The 17006-nt window shown below is 33.0% G+C and overlaps 2 protein-coding genes and 2 non-coding genes across 7 annotated transcripts; 2 read left to right on the plus strand and 2 right to left on the minus strand.

The window, feature by feature from the left end:
• The first annotated feature begins 638 nt into the window (after window positions 1-638).
• Window positions 639-4645, plus strand: LOC132039698 (pentatricopeptide repeat-containing protein At4g38150). Of its 4 annotated transcripts, none has more exons than XM_059430202.1 (2): window positions 639-785; window positions 3305-4645. In XM_059430202.1, the coding sequence occupies exon 2, from the start codon at window positions 3400-3402 to the stop codon at window positions 4426-4428; it is 1029 nt and encodes a 342-aa protein (XP_059286185.1). In that variant the 5' UTR covers window positions 639-785; window positions 3305-3399; the 3' UTR covers window positions 4429-4645. The 4 variants fall into 4 exon arrangements, with proteins under 4 accessions (XP_059286185.1, XP_059286186.1, XP_059286188.1 ...); XM_059430203.1 differs by lacking the exon at window positions 639-785 and adding an exon at window positions 819-900; XM_059430205.1 differs by lacking the exon at window positions 639-785 and adding an exon at window positions 886-904.
• A 4259-nt stretch (window positions 4646-8904) lies between these two features.
• On the minus strand, window positions 8905-8996 carry LOC132041277 (small nucleolar RNA SNORD96 family). Its single transcript, XR_009410975.1, has one exon. It is a non-coding gene; the product is annotated as a small nucleolar RNA SNORD96 family (small nucleolar RNA).
• An 877-nt stretch (window positions 8997-9873) lies between these two features.
• On the minus strand, window positions 9874-10043 carry LOC132041311 (small nucleolar RNA snoR143). Its single transcript, XR_009411006.1, has one exon. It is a non-coding gene; the product is annotated as a small nucleolar RNA snoR143 (small nucleolar RNA).
• Window positions 10044-12542: 2499 nt separating this feature from the next.
• On the plus strand, window positions 12543-16759 carry LOC132039714 (ubiquitin-fold modifier 1-like). The gene is made up of 4 exons (XM_059430231.1): window positions 12543-12635; window positions 13383-13480; window positions 14407-14439; window positions 16517-16759. Exons 1-4 carry the CDS (start codon window positions 12565-12567, stop codon window positions 16594-16596), a joined length of 282 nt encoding a protein of 93 aa, XP_059286214.1. The 5' UTR covers window positions 12543-12564; the 3' UTR covers window positions 16597-16759.
• Window positions 16760-17006: the final 247 nt, after the last annotated feature.

The following is a 17006-nucleotide window of genomic DNA, read 5'->3' on the forward strand; positions in this document are numbered from 1 at the left end:
TAGTCAAAAATTAAAAAAAAAAATCTGCAAGACAAGGTTTGAGTGGCGTGTATGCGGAGTCTTCTTCTTTTGATTAAGAGACAATTTTTTTCTACTGAAAGTGCTTGACAGGGAATAGGAAAAAAGCCTTGTCTTATTCAATAGTGATAATTAAAAGTGAGAAGATATATTTTACCTGGTTGACTTTTATTTTTCCGAAGCAATAACTTTGCTTAATTATAAAGGTTCTTCGACCGAAAGTAATTTAAACACTTTTAGGAGTCGCCATTTGCAAGGCGTGATATCTTGCAGTTTCTGATAATTTGATAATTTTAACAAAAATATCTTGTTATCTAGATTAGCAAATTTAAACTTGCCTTGCGAATTTTTTTTTTTAAAATTTTGACTTACGCGTGGGTTCGAACACGAACATGGTTGTTAGGCGAAGAGCAAATTTTAAAGATTTCAAATTTGATGAGGGCAAAATTTAAAGACCACCCCAAAAGAAGGGCATTCTTTGCTAATTTACGAATTTACTTCAAGTTATGTTTATAGGCGGCAAAAGTTAAAACTTATGCAACAAAAATTCAAGACCGCACACTTTGGGACACCACACGTCATTTCCTGTTGGAACCTGGCTATTTTTCTAGTTTAACCCGGAATTAAGAGAATCTGGGCTATGATTCAGTAAAGGCCCATAACTAATTGGACTAACTAACACATGCTAGCCCAAATCCAACACTACTAGAACTTTTCGTAATGTGCTAACTCCTCGTAACCTCTTTCTGCAAATTTCATCTGAAACTGTAAGTTCACTTCTTTATTTTATGCTTTCTTTGCAAAAAAACAGTAATTTGTGAAGAGATATTATTTTATGGCAATGATAAATTTCTCGTCTTTTTTGGAAGAAAGATAGAATTAGTAGGTCATTTTTGCCAAATCCAACAACGAATTGCAGTTTCTGATTATTTAGTTTTGTGTTTTGTATTTTATCACAGATTACTAAGCATAAAATTCTGCAGATGAGTTTAAATTATTTGACCTACTTGAATTTGTTGTTGGATATTGTGTATAATTGCAACTCAAGCTTCTGTTTGTCTCTTTGTTACAAATTAGAGCCTGTTTGGATTGGCTTATTTTAGGAGGAAATTAGTTATAAAAATGAATAGAGGTATATCCGTATATGACCCTTTGTATATATGGACGATTTTGAAATAACACAGAGGCGATCCTTAATGGACATTAGAGATGTTCACTTTTTTGACAAATTTAAAAATATCAAAACTGATCAAGTAATATTTAAGGGACTATTTTAAACCTGTCACCAAAGATAAGAGATTATTTTTGCCATTTCCTCTCCTAATTCTAATAGTTTACAAAACCCTAATTCTCAAATCTTTCAGATCTCCCTTTTAACACACTTTATATCAACTATCAGGTAAAATCTCCTCTTCATATTACCTTTGTTGGGTCGATTTTATGTGTATCTGTTGGATTCTTATATCTGTTTTTTTTTTTAGTTTAAATGGTGTTTTGAGTTCTTGATGATTCATTGGAGTTAAAGTTGTGATTTTTCTACATTTGGGTATTGTGGGTTTGACGCTCTTGCTCTTCACTAATTTGAGTTTATTTTAGAGGAAATGAATAGAGGTATATGACAACCCTTTGTGTATACATGGGCGATTCTGAATAGAGGAAATGAATAGAGGTATATGTCCCTCTGTATACTTGGGCGATTCTGACATATTTATTTTAGGTGTTTTTAAGCCAAAATAGCTTTTAGGCACTTTTGTAGTGTTTGGATAAGATTAAAAAAAGGTTTTCTTAGCATTTGTTTTTAAGCCAAAATAACAAAACTAAGCCAAAAGCCATAAGTTAGGATTCGCACCTTATGTCTTTTGGCTTATAAAGTCATAAGCCAAAAGCCCATCCAAATAGGCTCTTTAGTTTACAAAGACAAAAGTTTGGATAGATAGGCAAATAAGTTTTAGAAAGAAAAAGGAAAAAAGGAGACTTTTCCCCCTTTGGTAAGGAGGTAAGTGAATTGCGAAAAGCCATCAGGTTTAGGCCGTTTGTTTGAGGGGTAGTCTTGACCAAAAAACAAACGTTGGGGTATTTTTAGACCCAAAGGTGTTGGAGGGTATTTGTGAGTCATTTTTCATACATTAGGGGTATTTTTGGCTCTTTTACAAATAATTTATGTAACACTCGAATCTAGAGATTATGACTCTCCAGTGCTGCAAAGTATGATGTGAATTACAAAACAAATGTGTGACCAAATAGATACGTATGTCTTTCCGACAGTGTGTTATTATCAAACTAAATACCAGAAAATAGAAGGAATCAAGATCCTTTTTTATGGTTTATTTGTAGAACAATAAACCAAGGTCTAGATCCCTCTTCCGTTCAAATCTATTAAATGCAATTTTAGTCGAGATATGTATAAGTGGAAATCATGATCCTCTTTTCACTTCATGAATGTGTAATCGATTTTGAATTATACTCTTATTCTGCCGTTGCTTTACACAATGGTTAACATGAATGCTAGCAAGTTTATATGTCATATAATCTGAAAACTTGTCAATTTTGACTCTCGATAAGCAAAAGTGCCGAACAAATTGGGACTAAGAGTGTAGTTATCAGTGAGTACAATGTAATATTCTCCCCACCAATGTAAAACTATTATAACTGATTTGTTGATTGAAGTTATCTTTTTGTGGCCTTTTTGAAGTTACATCTCGATGATGTTTATTTTGAGTTGTTGGATTAATGTTGTCATTATCACTGGATATAAGCGGGGTATTGACAAAACATTTATTTTTAGATATATCTTAATTTGGCTTAAAAGGACGAATTCTTTAGTATTGGAATTGAATGAATCCAAATAGAGTAGAATGGAAACATACAATTTGTGTAGCCGACCGCTATTGGTTTTGAATTGAAGTGTAGTTGATTGATTAATTTAAGTGGAGACAAGTCACTTGTAGCGTAAACAATGGAAATAGAAGTAAATTGCTTTGTCCAACAGTTTTCAAGAGATTATATTGGTATTTCCATGATTTTGCTGGACTTATATGCTCTTGGCACATAGTTGATTGATGTTTTTTTGATATGCTATTTTGCTCATTTTTCCTTTCTTGTTATCTTCAACATCATCATTTTTATACTATCATTACAGGTAGTTAATCCTTTATCCATTTTTTAAACAATGCCCTTTGTAGGTGAAGAGTAAAAGAAAGTGCATAAGAGTGCTTTAATAGTTTAATGTCTTTGATTGCATGGTATGAATGTTTATTTCAACTGAAGTTCGTTCTTTGCTTTACAGCTGTCTTGTCCGGAATTGCAGGATAAAGCCATCTTTTGCTGCCTTGAAAATCTAGGTAACGCTGGGCGTTATTTTGGAGCGCGTAAATAAGCATTATGAGAACAACATTAGTGAGGCAGAAGGGTGTTAGCAATTATTGGAAATATTACAGCAGTCTCTGTTGTCCTAAGTTGGATGTAAATGAGACACTTCCTTCAACAAAATTACGCCTGTTTAGCAGCTCCAACAAATTCAACAATTACTCTGATGAATCTACTCAATCCAACTATCCTCCTCCTCCTGAACCTATACCGAATAGGCCCTTAAGAGCTGATTCCAGAAGGCCCTTTAATCCATCCCAAAGACAGCGGCCTCCCATCAGCAGCAACCCCACCCATTCTACAACTTTTAGAAGACCTGGTGAGAACAATGAAAATCAAATGAAGTCCGCGGATAGCGAAGATTTTCTTAAAAGGTTTCAGCTTGGATTTGATCGTAAAGAGGAAAATCCAAACACTAACACAAAAGGTGAAAGGAGTGATGCTCCTGCCTCTGAGGCACCTCCAGCTCCACCAGAAGATGCAGATGAGATATTCAAGAAAATGAAAGAAACGGGCCTAATACCGAACGCTGTAGCAATGCTTGATGGGCTTTGCAAGGACGGGTTGGTCCAGGAGGCCATGAAGCTCTTTGGCCTGATGCGTGAAAAGGGTACAATACCTGAAGTTGTTATCTACACTGCTGTAGTAGAAGGCTTTTGTAAAGCCCAGAAATTTGATGATGCTGTGAGGATTTTCCGGAAAATGCAAGGCAATGGCATTATTCCTAATGCTTTTAGTTACGGTGTCTTAATCCGTGGGCTCAGTCAAGGTAATAGATTAGATGATGCCCTTGAGTTTTGCTTAGAAATGTTGGAAGCTGGACATTCCCCCAACTTAGCGACTTTTGTGGGTTTGGTTGATGAATATTGCAAGGAGAAAAGTCTTGAAGATGCCCAAAACATGATTAAAATGGTGAGGCAGAAGGGATTTATCCTTGATGATAAGGCTGTTAGGGAATATTTGGACAAGAAAGGGCCGTTCTTGCCATTGGTTTGGGAGGCAATCTTGGGAAGGAAAGCTCAACAGAGGCAATCTATTTTCTAAGTTTTGTTTTTCTTTTTTCCATTTGAAATTTTCTACAGGCTAATCAACATATGTAGTAGCTATGAATTATTATCATGTTTTTCAAATATTTAGTTTTGTAGTGACTATGTAGACTGTTGCCAAGTCTAAGAGCTTTGTATAAAACAGGTCATTTCAAGAACTTGTTTGGTTTTCAATATTGGTTCAAGTTTGTGCCATGTTCGCATGGTTTGCATTAGTGGCTTTGATGTCTTCTACATGATCAAACTCAGAGGTTGAGCTTGAGAGATGCAGTTTTTGTTCCTCTATAGAGATGCAGGAAGCACAGAGAGTTACTGAGAGTGAATGGGTCAAAGAATGTTAGCATTTCTGTATATCATTTAATTAGATGGTCTAATACTTGTGTTCCTTCGAACAGAGAACTTACAAATAAAATTATCATTAAGGGAGTGAAGTCAGGTATGCAGAGATAAAACTTGGAGTTTTCTTTATCAACATCTTACATCTTGCTTTTGTTTCTACATTTCAGATAAAAATTATTATAAATTTGGTATTTTGCCTCCTAAGGTGGGCAAGCTTTCTTTCTCCCTTTTGTTGTAGGACACATCTTGTTTAATACCATTCGTGTTGGCTTACCAATCTTCATATTGAAGTGCTTTAATACACATTCAATGTACTTCTCGGGCAGTATTCACGATTTTCTGTTTGCTCTATCGACAACAATCTCACATCCAATAATTGTTGGACCCAAGTTTTTCATGTCAAATGGCTTGTATCTACCTTATTTTAGTTCGGCATTACTTTTGCATCTACCTTATCTTCATAGCTTTTTACTCAAATAGTGTATTTAACTCATGCGCCTTCGACTGCCTATCAACGTTATTGTCATGGTGAAGTGATGGTACTAAGGGTACCCCTGAGTTTGCAAATTGCAAGTAAAGGATGATGATGGATCTTGTGCAATATGGAGAATTTCTTCCGCACTAGGTGTCAAGTAAAGGGGAAGATTTATTCCATGATTATTGAATGGAGGTAGTTATACAAATATAGCATGCGCAATTGTGGTTGAGAAATTGGGTTTACATTGCTTAAAATATCTTACTCCTGACAAGTAACATTGGTTGAATGATAATTCAATGTACTTATCTTGCAATATTCACGATTTTCTATTTGCTCCATCTTAAACAATTTCTCTTACAATAGTTTGTCGTGTTGGACCCAGGTCTTTCATGTCGAATTTTCATAGCTTCTTCCTCAACTAATATATTTATCTCATGGGCCTTAAACTACCAATCAACATTATTGTTAATGGCGAAATGATGGTACTAAGGTGAGTCCTAAATTTGCAAGTTAAAGAGGATAATGATCTTGAGCAACACGAAGAATATCTTCCACGCTAGTTGCGAAATTGGGTTTACATTGCTTAAATATTTTACTCCTTACAACTTACAAGTTGAATTGGTTGAATAATAGTTCAATGTACTTCTCTTGAAAAATTGTTGTTTGTTCTCTCTTGAACAATTTTCACTATTTATCGTGTTGGACGCAAAGTCTTTTATATTACTAATTGTATTGTATTTGCTTTGCTTTAGTAGCACATAACTACTCTATCTGCCTTATTTCCACAACCTTTTGTCAACTAGTGCATTTATTATAAGATCATTAGATGGAGATAGTTCAAACAACATAAGCATGACTATAGTAGATTCGGTCAAAAAGGAAGAAACTTTCGTTCATGGTTATTTTGACCATTGATCTTTCAATGTGCTAGTTTCGACAACTCTCGTTGACCAATTGAGTTTACATTGGTTAAATTATCTTAAAAGACATCATCTTTTGTCCCCGAAGAGATTCATTAACAACTCACTTTAGTAACTAAACTTAAGTTGTATTTATATCATTTAACAACTTTTATTTCAATTATTTTCCACCCCAAATCTCGTGGCCAAAATAAAAAAATAAAAAAATTAAGAGAGTAAACAACACAAAAAGTGGACCCGCTAATATATATATATATATATATATATATATATATAAATAATATACAATTAAAAAATAAAATAAAAATAATATACAATTAAAAAATAAAATAAAAATGGGCTCCATAATCCTAACCTTTTCAGCTTTTCTCCTTTCTTCTAACCCACCCTCCTCTCCGTTTTCCCCATTCTTCACAACCACCGCCCCCCCCCAATCTTCCCCCCCATTGCCACGCCTACACCCCGCCCCCCCCTCCTCGGCCACGCCCACCACCTAATCCTTGGAATCCCTCTTTCTCTCTATATTCTCATCATTCTTTCTTTTCATTTTCACCATTTTTTGATTTCTTGATTTTGATTTTTGTTTTCTTTCAAAAATAAAGTTATGGAATAATGGTTATGGAAGAAATGGGGTTGCTAATAATAATCATAATGGCCAACAATAACAACCAAAACAACCAATTTGGACGAATTTGAGTGTAAGTGGAACTAATTTGAGAAGGAGTTGGATGAAATTTGTTGGGGGTGATAATGGTGGTGGTTATGGGTGTGGGTTAAAGATGGTGGTGGTGATTTTTTTTTAGCATCCTTTTTAAGGGCAATTAGTCCAAACTAATAATGGCCAACAATAACAACCAAAATAATTAATTTGGATGAATTTGAGCGTAAGTGGACTAATTTGAGAAGGAATTGGATGAAATTTGGTGGAGAGATGATGGTGGTGATGGTGGGTGTGAGTTAAAGATGATGGTGATCATTTTTTTTTTTTAAAGGGCAGTTTGTTCAATTTGGACTGATAATAATAATATCTTTTTTTGGCGGTGGCGGCTAAGGTGGTCCTAAATTTGCAAGTTATGCGGATAATGATCGGCAACGGCGAAGAATATCTTCCAGTGGTTGCTAAAGTAGGGTGAGGATGAGGAGAAAGAAGAAGAAAGAGAAAAGGGAGAAGAAGAAGAAAGAGAAAAAATAATAAAAGAAAAACAAAAAATGAAGTGTTGGTAATTTTTGACGTGACAACGATGTGGCGCGAGTATAATACACCTCACATTGTGAGAGTGATATTATTTTTTTAGGGTGAAAAATAATTGAAATGAAAGTTGTTAAAGGGATATATAAATACAACTTAAGTTTAATTACCATTGATCTTTCAAGTGAATTTTAGGTACTCTCGTTGACCAATTGATGTCTTTTGTCTATCTTTTTCCTTAACAGTTACAATGGTTGAAATATATTAGAGAAGTGAATGTGAATAGGCAAGTGATAGCGCCATTCAGCAATAGGGGTGTACAAATTTCAATTTAATTGATAAATGTTACTTTTTCAATTTGTTTGTCTAACTTTCATTTTTGATCCATTGTTACTCTCTTCATTTCAATTTATTTATCACACTTTTCTTTTTAGTCCGTTGAAAAAAAAATACATCTTTTCATTTTTACTTCTTAATTCCAATTTTCCACGTGTTATATTTAAAATTATAAAATTAAAAAGCATTTTGATAGATTCCAATGATTGTGTTTTTGCTATTGCCTAATTCATAGCTTACCCAATAAAAATATTTACTAAAAGTTGTGTTTTTTCCTTTTATTCCCACAATTTTAGAGGTTCCTTGTTCCCTTAGCTTATATAAAAAGTTAGTTTTGGATTTCAAGTAATCTTGTATTGTTCCAGTCCTCCATAAGTACTTAAGATCCATGCAATTTTCCAGTCCTGTGTAAGTTCTTCATGATCCATGAAGTGAAAAAAAGATATGAAGAAAATGTTATTCTCATGGCCAGCCAATGTGGTAATTGCAGAGACTCTGCTAACCAAGGCAATGGAATATGAGACTGCCCCTTTCGGATAATTAAAACTTAGATTCTTTCTTCTCATAAAGAGAAAAAAAGACTCAAATGCCTTAAGAATCAACAAAAGGAGCTTGCTTTGTGATGATTTTTCCACTTTGGGTTATACAAGTACAACAATAACTTGCCCCAATTCAATGTAAATCATCAAAAATTGTCCACAAAACTGAAATAAACAGGCACAACATGGTATTACAAAGCAGTACCAAAAAAAATCAAGAAAATACTTGACGGACATGAAGTGACAAAAACCACATTCTTGTGATAATAAGTTAATAACTATGTTTTCAACAATCATAAAAGAAAAATCTAAGACACTAAATTATTTAAAAAGTTTACATCTTAGTTCAAGTGAAAAATCTTTTCAACACACAAAATGTTTCAACTTTCACATCTTATTAGTTCAAGTGATAAATCCTTTGCACTCACAGAAAAGTTCAAATTTTCAAGTTAAATGCATGTTAAAACACAAACTTTATTTGTGGCTGTAAACCATCACCTTATGAGTAAAAGCGAAAGTTTCAAGTTAAATTATTTTTATATAGAAATGCATTTTTCTTTTTTGAAAGAGACTAAAAAAAAAAAAGCGCATCACATAGTATTACTTTTTTTCAAATACCAAATTTGTATGTCCAAACACTTAGCTAAAAATAAAAGGGAAACAAATTAATAAATGCCCTCAGAATTGCAGAATTGACAACAAGGCCTTGAGGGCCATTCAGTCCCGAAAGATGGTGTTCTTTATAATAGATTTCATCATAGGCCAAAAACATTATATACATACAACTAAAATCAACAAACAATTAATACTAAACTAAAAAAATAAATATGGATTAAATGTATATGTATTTCTCATGGTCTGTCCCAAATAGTAATTGCAGAGATTCTGCTCTACAAGGCGATAGGATATGAGAACACACTCTTCGGATTAAATAACATGATTTTTCCTTTTTTCATAAGAAAAAAAAAAAGAATCATCAACTGCTAAAATCTCAACAAAAAGGGCTTTTTATATGATGATATTAACACACTTTGGGTTATGCGAATACTGAATAAACTCGCCCCAATTAACGTGTACCATCAAAATAAAACAAAACATTGAGGCTATAAATCATTTCACAAGTATAAAATACAAAGTTTAAGACTAAATTGTTTTGTTACTCTCCCTGTCCCAATTTTACGTGACACAATTCGAATTTAAACACTACATGAAGAGTAGTGTAAATCACAATAATTACCTTAGAGTAATTAAAAAAGAAAAATATCACAAAAATTATGACAGAAGGAGTACAAAATATAGAAAGGTACTTTGTCCCAATTTATTTAACACTTTGATTTTTTCAAAGCTAAACTTATTAATTTTGACCATATGTTTGAACATAGAATTTTTAATTTTTTCAAAATAAAATTTACATACTTGAAAAACTAGGTAAAAAGTACAAGTCACTATAATTAATAACTTAAAATATTTTGAAAGGCATATGAAACAATTACGGTCAAACAACAACTCATTCAACTCTTGAAAAACGAAAAGTGTCAAGCAAATTGAGACAAAGGGTGTATTAAAAAAAAGAAAATAGTGTAATATATAAACAGAAAGAAAAACTGATTAATGTAATATATAAACATAAAGAAAAAAGGATTAGTGTGAGATGAAATTAGTAGACAGGAACAAATTGGAACCAATCTGTGGATTCATCTCAACGGTTGTCTGGCCGCCGCTGATTAACTCAGCTTTTTATTTATGCACTAATCACTAAAAAGACTGCACTATTTTGATAATTTAGCGAAGCCTAAATAAATGCATGTGCAAAGAAATAATGTGAATAAATTGATGCTTTATAGATAATAAAAAGAGCGGCCATTGAAGTAGCAGGAACAGAATTAGCTTATGAAGAAAAACCCTAGGTCGAAATGGAGAAGAGTGAAGACGAGGTTTTATAGATGGGGTTCGGTGATTTAGGTCTTTAAACTGGGCTTACTTTTTTGTTCTCTGCTGAACTTAATGTGGGCCGGGTTTTTTCAATTTTAGCATAGGAAACTCGGAAAAAATAGGGAAAAGAGTCAAAAATACCCTTCTACTTTGGGAAAAGGATAAAAAAAATCTTCCGTTATCAATTGGGGTCAAAAATATTTCTTCCGCCATTGAGGTTTTCAAATATACCCCTCTCTTAACGAAAATTTCCAAATTCCCAAAATAAGCCGATTTTATTTTTTAAATCCGTTCCATTATTTAACCCGATCCAACTAAATAATAACCCGATTTCATTTGTTTTGAGAGAATTGGAGGGGATTAAGGGGATAGTATGGGTTATTATTTAGTTGGGTCGGGTTAACTAATGGAGCGGGTTTAAAAATGAAATCGGGTTATTTTGGGAGATTAGAGAATTTCCGTTAAGAGATGGGTATATTTGAAAACTTTAATGGCGGGAGGGATATTTTTTACCCAAATTAGTAACGGAGAATATTTTTAGCCCTTCTCCCAAAGTAGAGGGGGTATTTTTGATCTTTTGCTCAAAAAAATTCACAAAGATTTGAGAGTGATTTGCACACAAGAGATACGTTGTCTATGATAAGCGTATGTTGTATATCGAATGTATAAATATAGTTCCTAAAAAAAGTTGGCTATGAGGATGTAAAGTCGGCTGATATTGGTCGCATGCAAATTATGATAAATCAATAGGATGATATGCTATATTTAACTTAACTATCATATTGGATTGCTCACAAATCATACGAGATCTTGGTTCAAGTCAACTTATTTCCTTTAACAATGGTGGATTCTTAAAATTTAGCCCCAACAATTATCGGATAAATAAATTCAGATGGATCAGTTATAGGGCATTTCATAATTTGTTTAAAACGAAAGACATTATTTTAATCTAAGAAGGCAATTGGGATTTGATAGGTGGAAGAAGGAATATTTTAGCTAGTATACCACAATAAGTAACGACAGTGATGGAAAAAGACTAAGATATAGAGTTGTTTTATGTATTTGTAATGGCCAGAATGTTGACACAAATTATGGTTTTCAAAGTTGAGAGGAAATCATTTGGAGTGTAGGATCGTATCTTTGTAATTAGAAAATTCCATAAAATCCATAAAGACCATCAGAGAGTCGTGTAAAATGAAAATCACGAGTGATAAGCTAAAAGCATACAAATGCCTAATTGTTGGAAATTATGGATATTCTTCTAGCTTGAGGTGTGTCTATAATACTATCCTGAGGATATTTCACCGTATATTTCAAGAATTCAACAAGCTCTTCAAGAGAAAAATATATGTTTGATAAATAGTTGATAATAGTACAGGCAAGAAAACTTAACAACTAATAGTTGAGGCGTGCTTTGATATATAGTTGATGATAGTTCAGGTATATAAAACTCGCATAACTGATAATTCAGATAGAAACCTCACAAAAAATGATAATTCAGATGTGTTTTTGACAATTATCTCTATATATAAGGCAACGAGATATTATTCTAAGAGGTGTTAGGAATATAAGGCGATTTTAACTTTGTCTAAACATTAATATTTAATTCATAATTCAAGAAAACATTATTAAAATATATACAAGGTTAACAATATATTATTTTTAAATATTATCAATTTATACTCCCTCCAAAATCCCAATTTTTGTGATTCCTTTATCGTTTTCCAAAATTCAATTTGATTAAACTTTAAAGCTAAATTGAATTAGATTAATTCAATATTTTACGATTAAAATTTATAAATTTAAAAACTACATGAAAAGTGTGATAGGTTGCTAACTTTTCTCGTATCAATTTGGTGAAAAAACTACATCTTAAAATGTTTGTCAAAGTTCAATTAGTTTGAATCCCAAGAAGTGAAAAGTATGACATAAATTGAGACAGATGCAGTAATTATTAATAAAGGATACACGTGTCCAGATACTAATATATACTCCCTCCGTCCCAATTATGTGGTACCTTTTAGATTTCGAAATTCAAACAAATCTTTCTTTGACCTTATTTTCATATATCTTTAAATATTTTGAATTGTCAATTATATAAAACTTTTTACATAGTTTTCAAATATTTAAATTTCAAAAACTTAAAAATTTCATACTCGATTTTACGCTCAAAATTAAATTATTTGACTCTCAAAATCCGAAAAGTCCCACGTAAATTGCACAGAGTTTATAAATATCTGTTAGGCCTGCCTTACCAGGTCCAACTCTGAGATTAAAAAAAAAAAAAAAATTATCCTTTTGCTAGTTAGATTAGAATTTAAAAACACAATAAGAACAACGTGGTACGCTGTGCTGTACTTTGCTTACTGTTTACGCCTATAAATCCAAATCCAAATAAAAAATGGCGACCGGTGGAGGAAAAGTTTCGTTCAAAGTCACTCTTACTTCCGATCCAAAATTGCCATTCAAAGTGTATGTATTACTTATCCAACTTATCTCAATTTATGTGATACAACTACGAATTTAATATTTTCGATCCGATTATTTATATGCCCTTTAAATATTTTAAATTGTTAATTATTGTGACTGATAGTATTTTTTAATGTAGCTCTCTCTGGCCAAATGTCTCAATTTATGTGATACAGTTTGGATTGCCCAATTTATGTGATACAGTTTGGATTTCGAGAGTCCAACAAGAAAATCTTTGATCGTGATTTATTTGTATACCATTTGAATATTTTAAATTGTTAATTATTTTGACTTAATAGTAATTTTTATGTAGCTTCTTCTGTTCCAATTTATGTGATACAATTTGGATTTCGAGAGTCAAAACAAAGAAATTTTTGATTGCGATTTATTTATATGCACTTTAAATATTCTAAATTGTTAATTATTGTGATTTCTTGTAATTTTTTATGTAGCTCCTAAGTTCTACTGTCCCAATTTATGTGATACAACTTGGATTTAGAGAGTCAAACAGGAAAATCTTTGACCTTATTTGTTCGTATGTCCTTTAAATATTTTAAATTGTTAATTATTGTGACTTATAGTAGCTTCTCAGTATGTAATATTTTTGATAAACTTAAAAGATCGTAGGTCTGAATTCACGGTCAAAATAAAGAAGTTTGACTCTCGAAATCGAAACTGTTATTTTGATTTCTTAAATTCTTGTTTGTCTTTGTATTTACACCTTATTATTTGTGTGTTTTTTTAAATCAGTTTTAGTGTTCCGGAAGCTGCTCCGTTTACGGCTGTTCTCAAATTTGCTGCAGAGGAATTCAAAGTGCCTCCACAAACTAGTGCCATTATCACTAATGGTATATTTACAGTTTTAAACCCTTGATTACTTGTGGTTAACTTCTTTATCTATTGAATTAGTTATTTTGTTTGTTTAGGTTAAGAAAGAATGATAAGAATTTGCTTGTATTAATGCAAACTTAGCTAAAGATACGACACATACGAAAACAAATCCATATAGGTGATAGCTACTAATTGAGGATAGGTTTTAGACTTGTTAGAAAACTTCAAATATATACAAACAACAGCAACATACCCAGTGTAGTCCCACAAGTGAGGTCTGGGGAGGTAGGATGTACATAGACCTTACCCCTGCCTTTGTAGGGTAAAGAGGTTGTTTCCGATAGACCCTCAGCTCGAAAGAAAAGACAAGGATGTGAAGCATGGTATCACGAAAAATATGACAACGAAATAGAAAGATAAAAAGCAAATGTGACAACAAATAGTAATACACCTTGAAGAAAAGAAACTACGCGGTTACTAACTAATACTACTAATAAGGAGACCACTCATCTACCTACTAACTTCGAATATATATATGTAGATGTTGTTGTTGCTTGAATCAAATCAAGAACAGTAACAAAACTTGTAAAACTTGTATTTTTATCCAGGCGCCTGGTAGTTTCACCTATAACCCTGTAGAGGATTATTGTGAGTTTGTTAATCACCTCAGAGAAAGCAAAGAGTTCATGTTTAGAAGATTGATTATTTCGATTGGGAAAATAAAGATATCCTCCTTATGTGCTGTGAAGATAATAGTATATGGGGTTTATTTTTTACTATGGTTTTCTATTTATTAGTCTAATGAGAAATAGGATTCAAAAGCAATTTGGAATTTATTTTCTTACTTATTGCCAGTATAATTAGAAAAAAAAAAGCATGGGCTTTTACTAAATGTATGTCATGTTTTGACACTAATTCTCTTTCCTTTTTACCTTATTTGCAGATGGAGTGGGGATTAATCCTCAACAAAGTGCTGGTAACTTTACACTTTACATGAACTTTTTAAAGTTACTTCCTTTATGCACTTGGCCTGTGATGGTTTATTTGTTTTATGGATGATAAACAATCTGTGAATTGGGAGTTAATATATTCTCCTATGTGTGAGCGAAATTTAGTGCATTAAATAATGTCATATACTCATGGATTGAGCTCTATAGTATATTATTGACCGAATATATATAAGAAGTTTAGCTAATTTCTTCCTCAAAAAAAAATAAAAAAAAAAATAAATATATATATATAAGAAGTTTAGACAATCAATGAGTCGTTACTGAGTTAATTTTCAGAGTGTTGATGAAAGTGACAGAGAGTAGAAAATAGTCAAGAATCAATAGTCAATTCGAATAATCTATGTTTATAATGTGAAGTGCTAAAGTAAGCTTCTCATTATGAAGTTGTCTTCTTGAACCCCTTTCTTAGATTATGATCTGTTTGTTTCCCAAGTTTTTTGCACACTCTTTAACTGTTCTATGGGTAGTTATCTAAGTGAGCTTCGTGCCTTCTGACTTGAATTTATACTTAATTCAATGTCTGGTATGAGTGTGACCTTAAGATATATAAGATCAGAAAGAAAGGATTCTGATCTGTGAAGGATGCATGCAGATGCATACTAGACCTTAAATTTAACACTTCACAGCTAGAAAAGGGTGGCTTTGATTCATGACATGACTTTTTTAAGGCTAGTGTGAGAACCCAGATTACGTTCCAGGTTTCCCAGATAAAAATCTACTACTCCCTCTTTGCCACTGTTTGGTGTTTATCTGCCCAAGATCTTAGTTCTTGTTTCTTCAAGTTCTGTAGTTACTTTCTGGATCTGAGCTTATGAACGGATATGTGTGGTACCTATTCTTTTTGCCTGTTTTCTCTTTATAGTAATATTTATCAAGAGGCTCCATCATTAAATTGCAACGACATTACTTTTCCTGTTGATTGACGATTGATAGCACCTTGATCCACTTGGGGAAGTTTGTCATTTTGACTTCCACAGTGCATAAATTGGTGGAAAAGATTCTTCTTTCTCCATCAATCTAACAGCCTCAAGTTATGCAAATCTTTGCAGAACAATTGATGTCCATTCCAGTTGTGCAGTCCTCCAGTTTTCTCTCCACCAAGTCAGGAATCTGACATCAACCGCCTTCTTTTAGAAACTTTCAGAAGGCAAAATCAGATCTTTCTATTTCTAGTCCTTTCCCATCTACGGGCTCTACATCTTGCCTCTCTACACCTCCAGAATGTTGTTTTACTTTTTGGAAATATTGGTGACGATTTGCCAGTCTTTGCCAACTGAACAACCTTTACTCTTAGGTTGCCTAGTCATACTTGACACACCTACAGAGGTTGAGAAGTACACAAAAAATGCATATAAATTCTGAGGTTGATTTGTGTAACATGCAGATATTCTGTATAGGAGTTTTGTGGAATATTACGAGTGCAAGGGGAATCTGAATTTAAAAGTCCAAATAGTCATTTGGAAGAGTTCTATGCCTGAGTTGTTTAGGTCTAGTCATGTTTTGTGTTTGCATTTACTTTAAGACTTGGTAGGTTCTGTTTTTGCTTTTCCTTTCCCCCCTTTGCGTATTTCTACTATGATGTATTTTGATTGTCTTACCTCCAAAAAAAAAAAAGAAAAAAAAAAAGTATCTTGATTGTCCGTGAAGTCAAAACGTGGACCACACCAGTCTTATGAGTTACTGGTAAGTGGAGACAAGTTTAATTGACTATTGAAGAGAAAAACTCTACTTCCAACAGTCGTCCTGCCTAGTTACCAAGTAATCTTGCTTAAAAAGGCCTATGAACCTTACGTTCTCAGACCAAGGTTCTCATTTGCTTACTCGGGTGACTTTATCTTTACATGTTTCTAACAGTGCAGTGCATGTCACCTATAACTACAAGTGCATGCACTTGTGAAGTAGAACTTAAATTCCATCTCTTTACTGCATTAACCCGGAAATTGATTTTAATTCTGACGGGTGCTGAGATGCTGCTAACCCTTTCTGTTATCCAGTTTGAGTATCTGGTTTTCTAATTTTATATCCACTCAAATGGCTTTTCAGGTAATGTCTTTCTTAAACATGGCTCTGAACTGCGACTGATTCCTCGCGATAGGGTTGGTGCTCGCTGGATGTCAAACTGAGTATATATGCCCGTGTATTTACATAGGCTTCTTTGCCCTGTTGAGTAGCACTTTATGTTGATATGTGCTGCAACTTTCGATGTTGTAATATCGAGTATAGTTGAATGTCAAACGAAATGAATACTGCTTTTCCGCCATGGACTAATAAATATATTTTGGATTACATTTTTGTTGAAAATTTTAATTGGTGTTAATCTGCAATATGATGTGCCATCGACAGTTTCACTAATAATTTGATGTATTGGTTGTAGTTAGTCTATCGTTTAGATAGTTTTGATGCTTAGCGCATGGAGTTTACATGCTTGTAATTGCACTTTTTAGCTTGAAGCTCCGCTGGTTCAAGTAAGAAAAGTGGTGCAAGTTGCAGACTCACAGTATATTAAACCAGTAAAAGATTAATACTAAAATAT

Source organism: Lycium ferocissimum, chromosome 12, assembly GCF_029784015.1.
Source record: "Lycium ferocissimum isolate CSIRO_LF1 chromosome 12, AGI_CSIRO_Lferr_CH_V1, whole genome shotgun sequence".
Taxonomy (NCBI): Eukaryota; Viridiplantae; Streptophyta; class Magnoliopsida; order Solanales; family Solanaceae; genus Lycium; species Lycium ferocissimum.

Coding starts and splice junctions, on each gene's coding strand:
- LOC132039698 (XM_059430202.1), top strand. CDS start 3,400: ATGAGAACAACATTAGTGAGGCAGAAGGGTGTTAGCAATTATTGGAAA.
- LOC132039714 (XM_059430231.1), top strand. CDS start 12,565: ATGGCGACCGGTGGAGGAAAAGTTTCGTTCAAAGTCACTCTTACTTCC. Junction 12,636..13,382: donor CCAAAATTGCCATTCAAAGT/GTATGTATTACT, acceptor TTTTTAAATCAG/TTTTAGTGTTCCGGAAGCTG. Junction 14,440..16,516: donor TAATCCTCAACAAAGTGCTG/GTAACTTTACAC, acceptor ATGGCTTTTCAG/GTAATGTCTTTCTTAAACAT.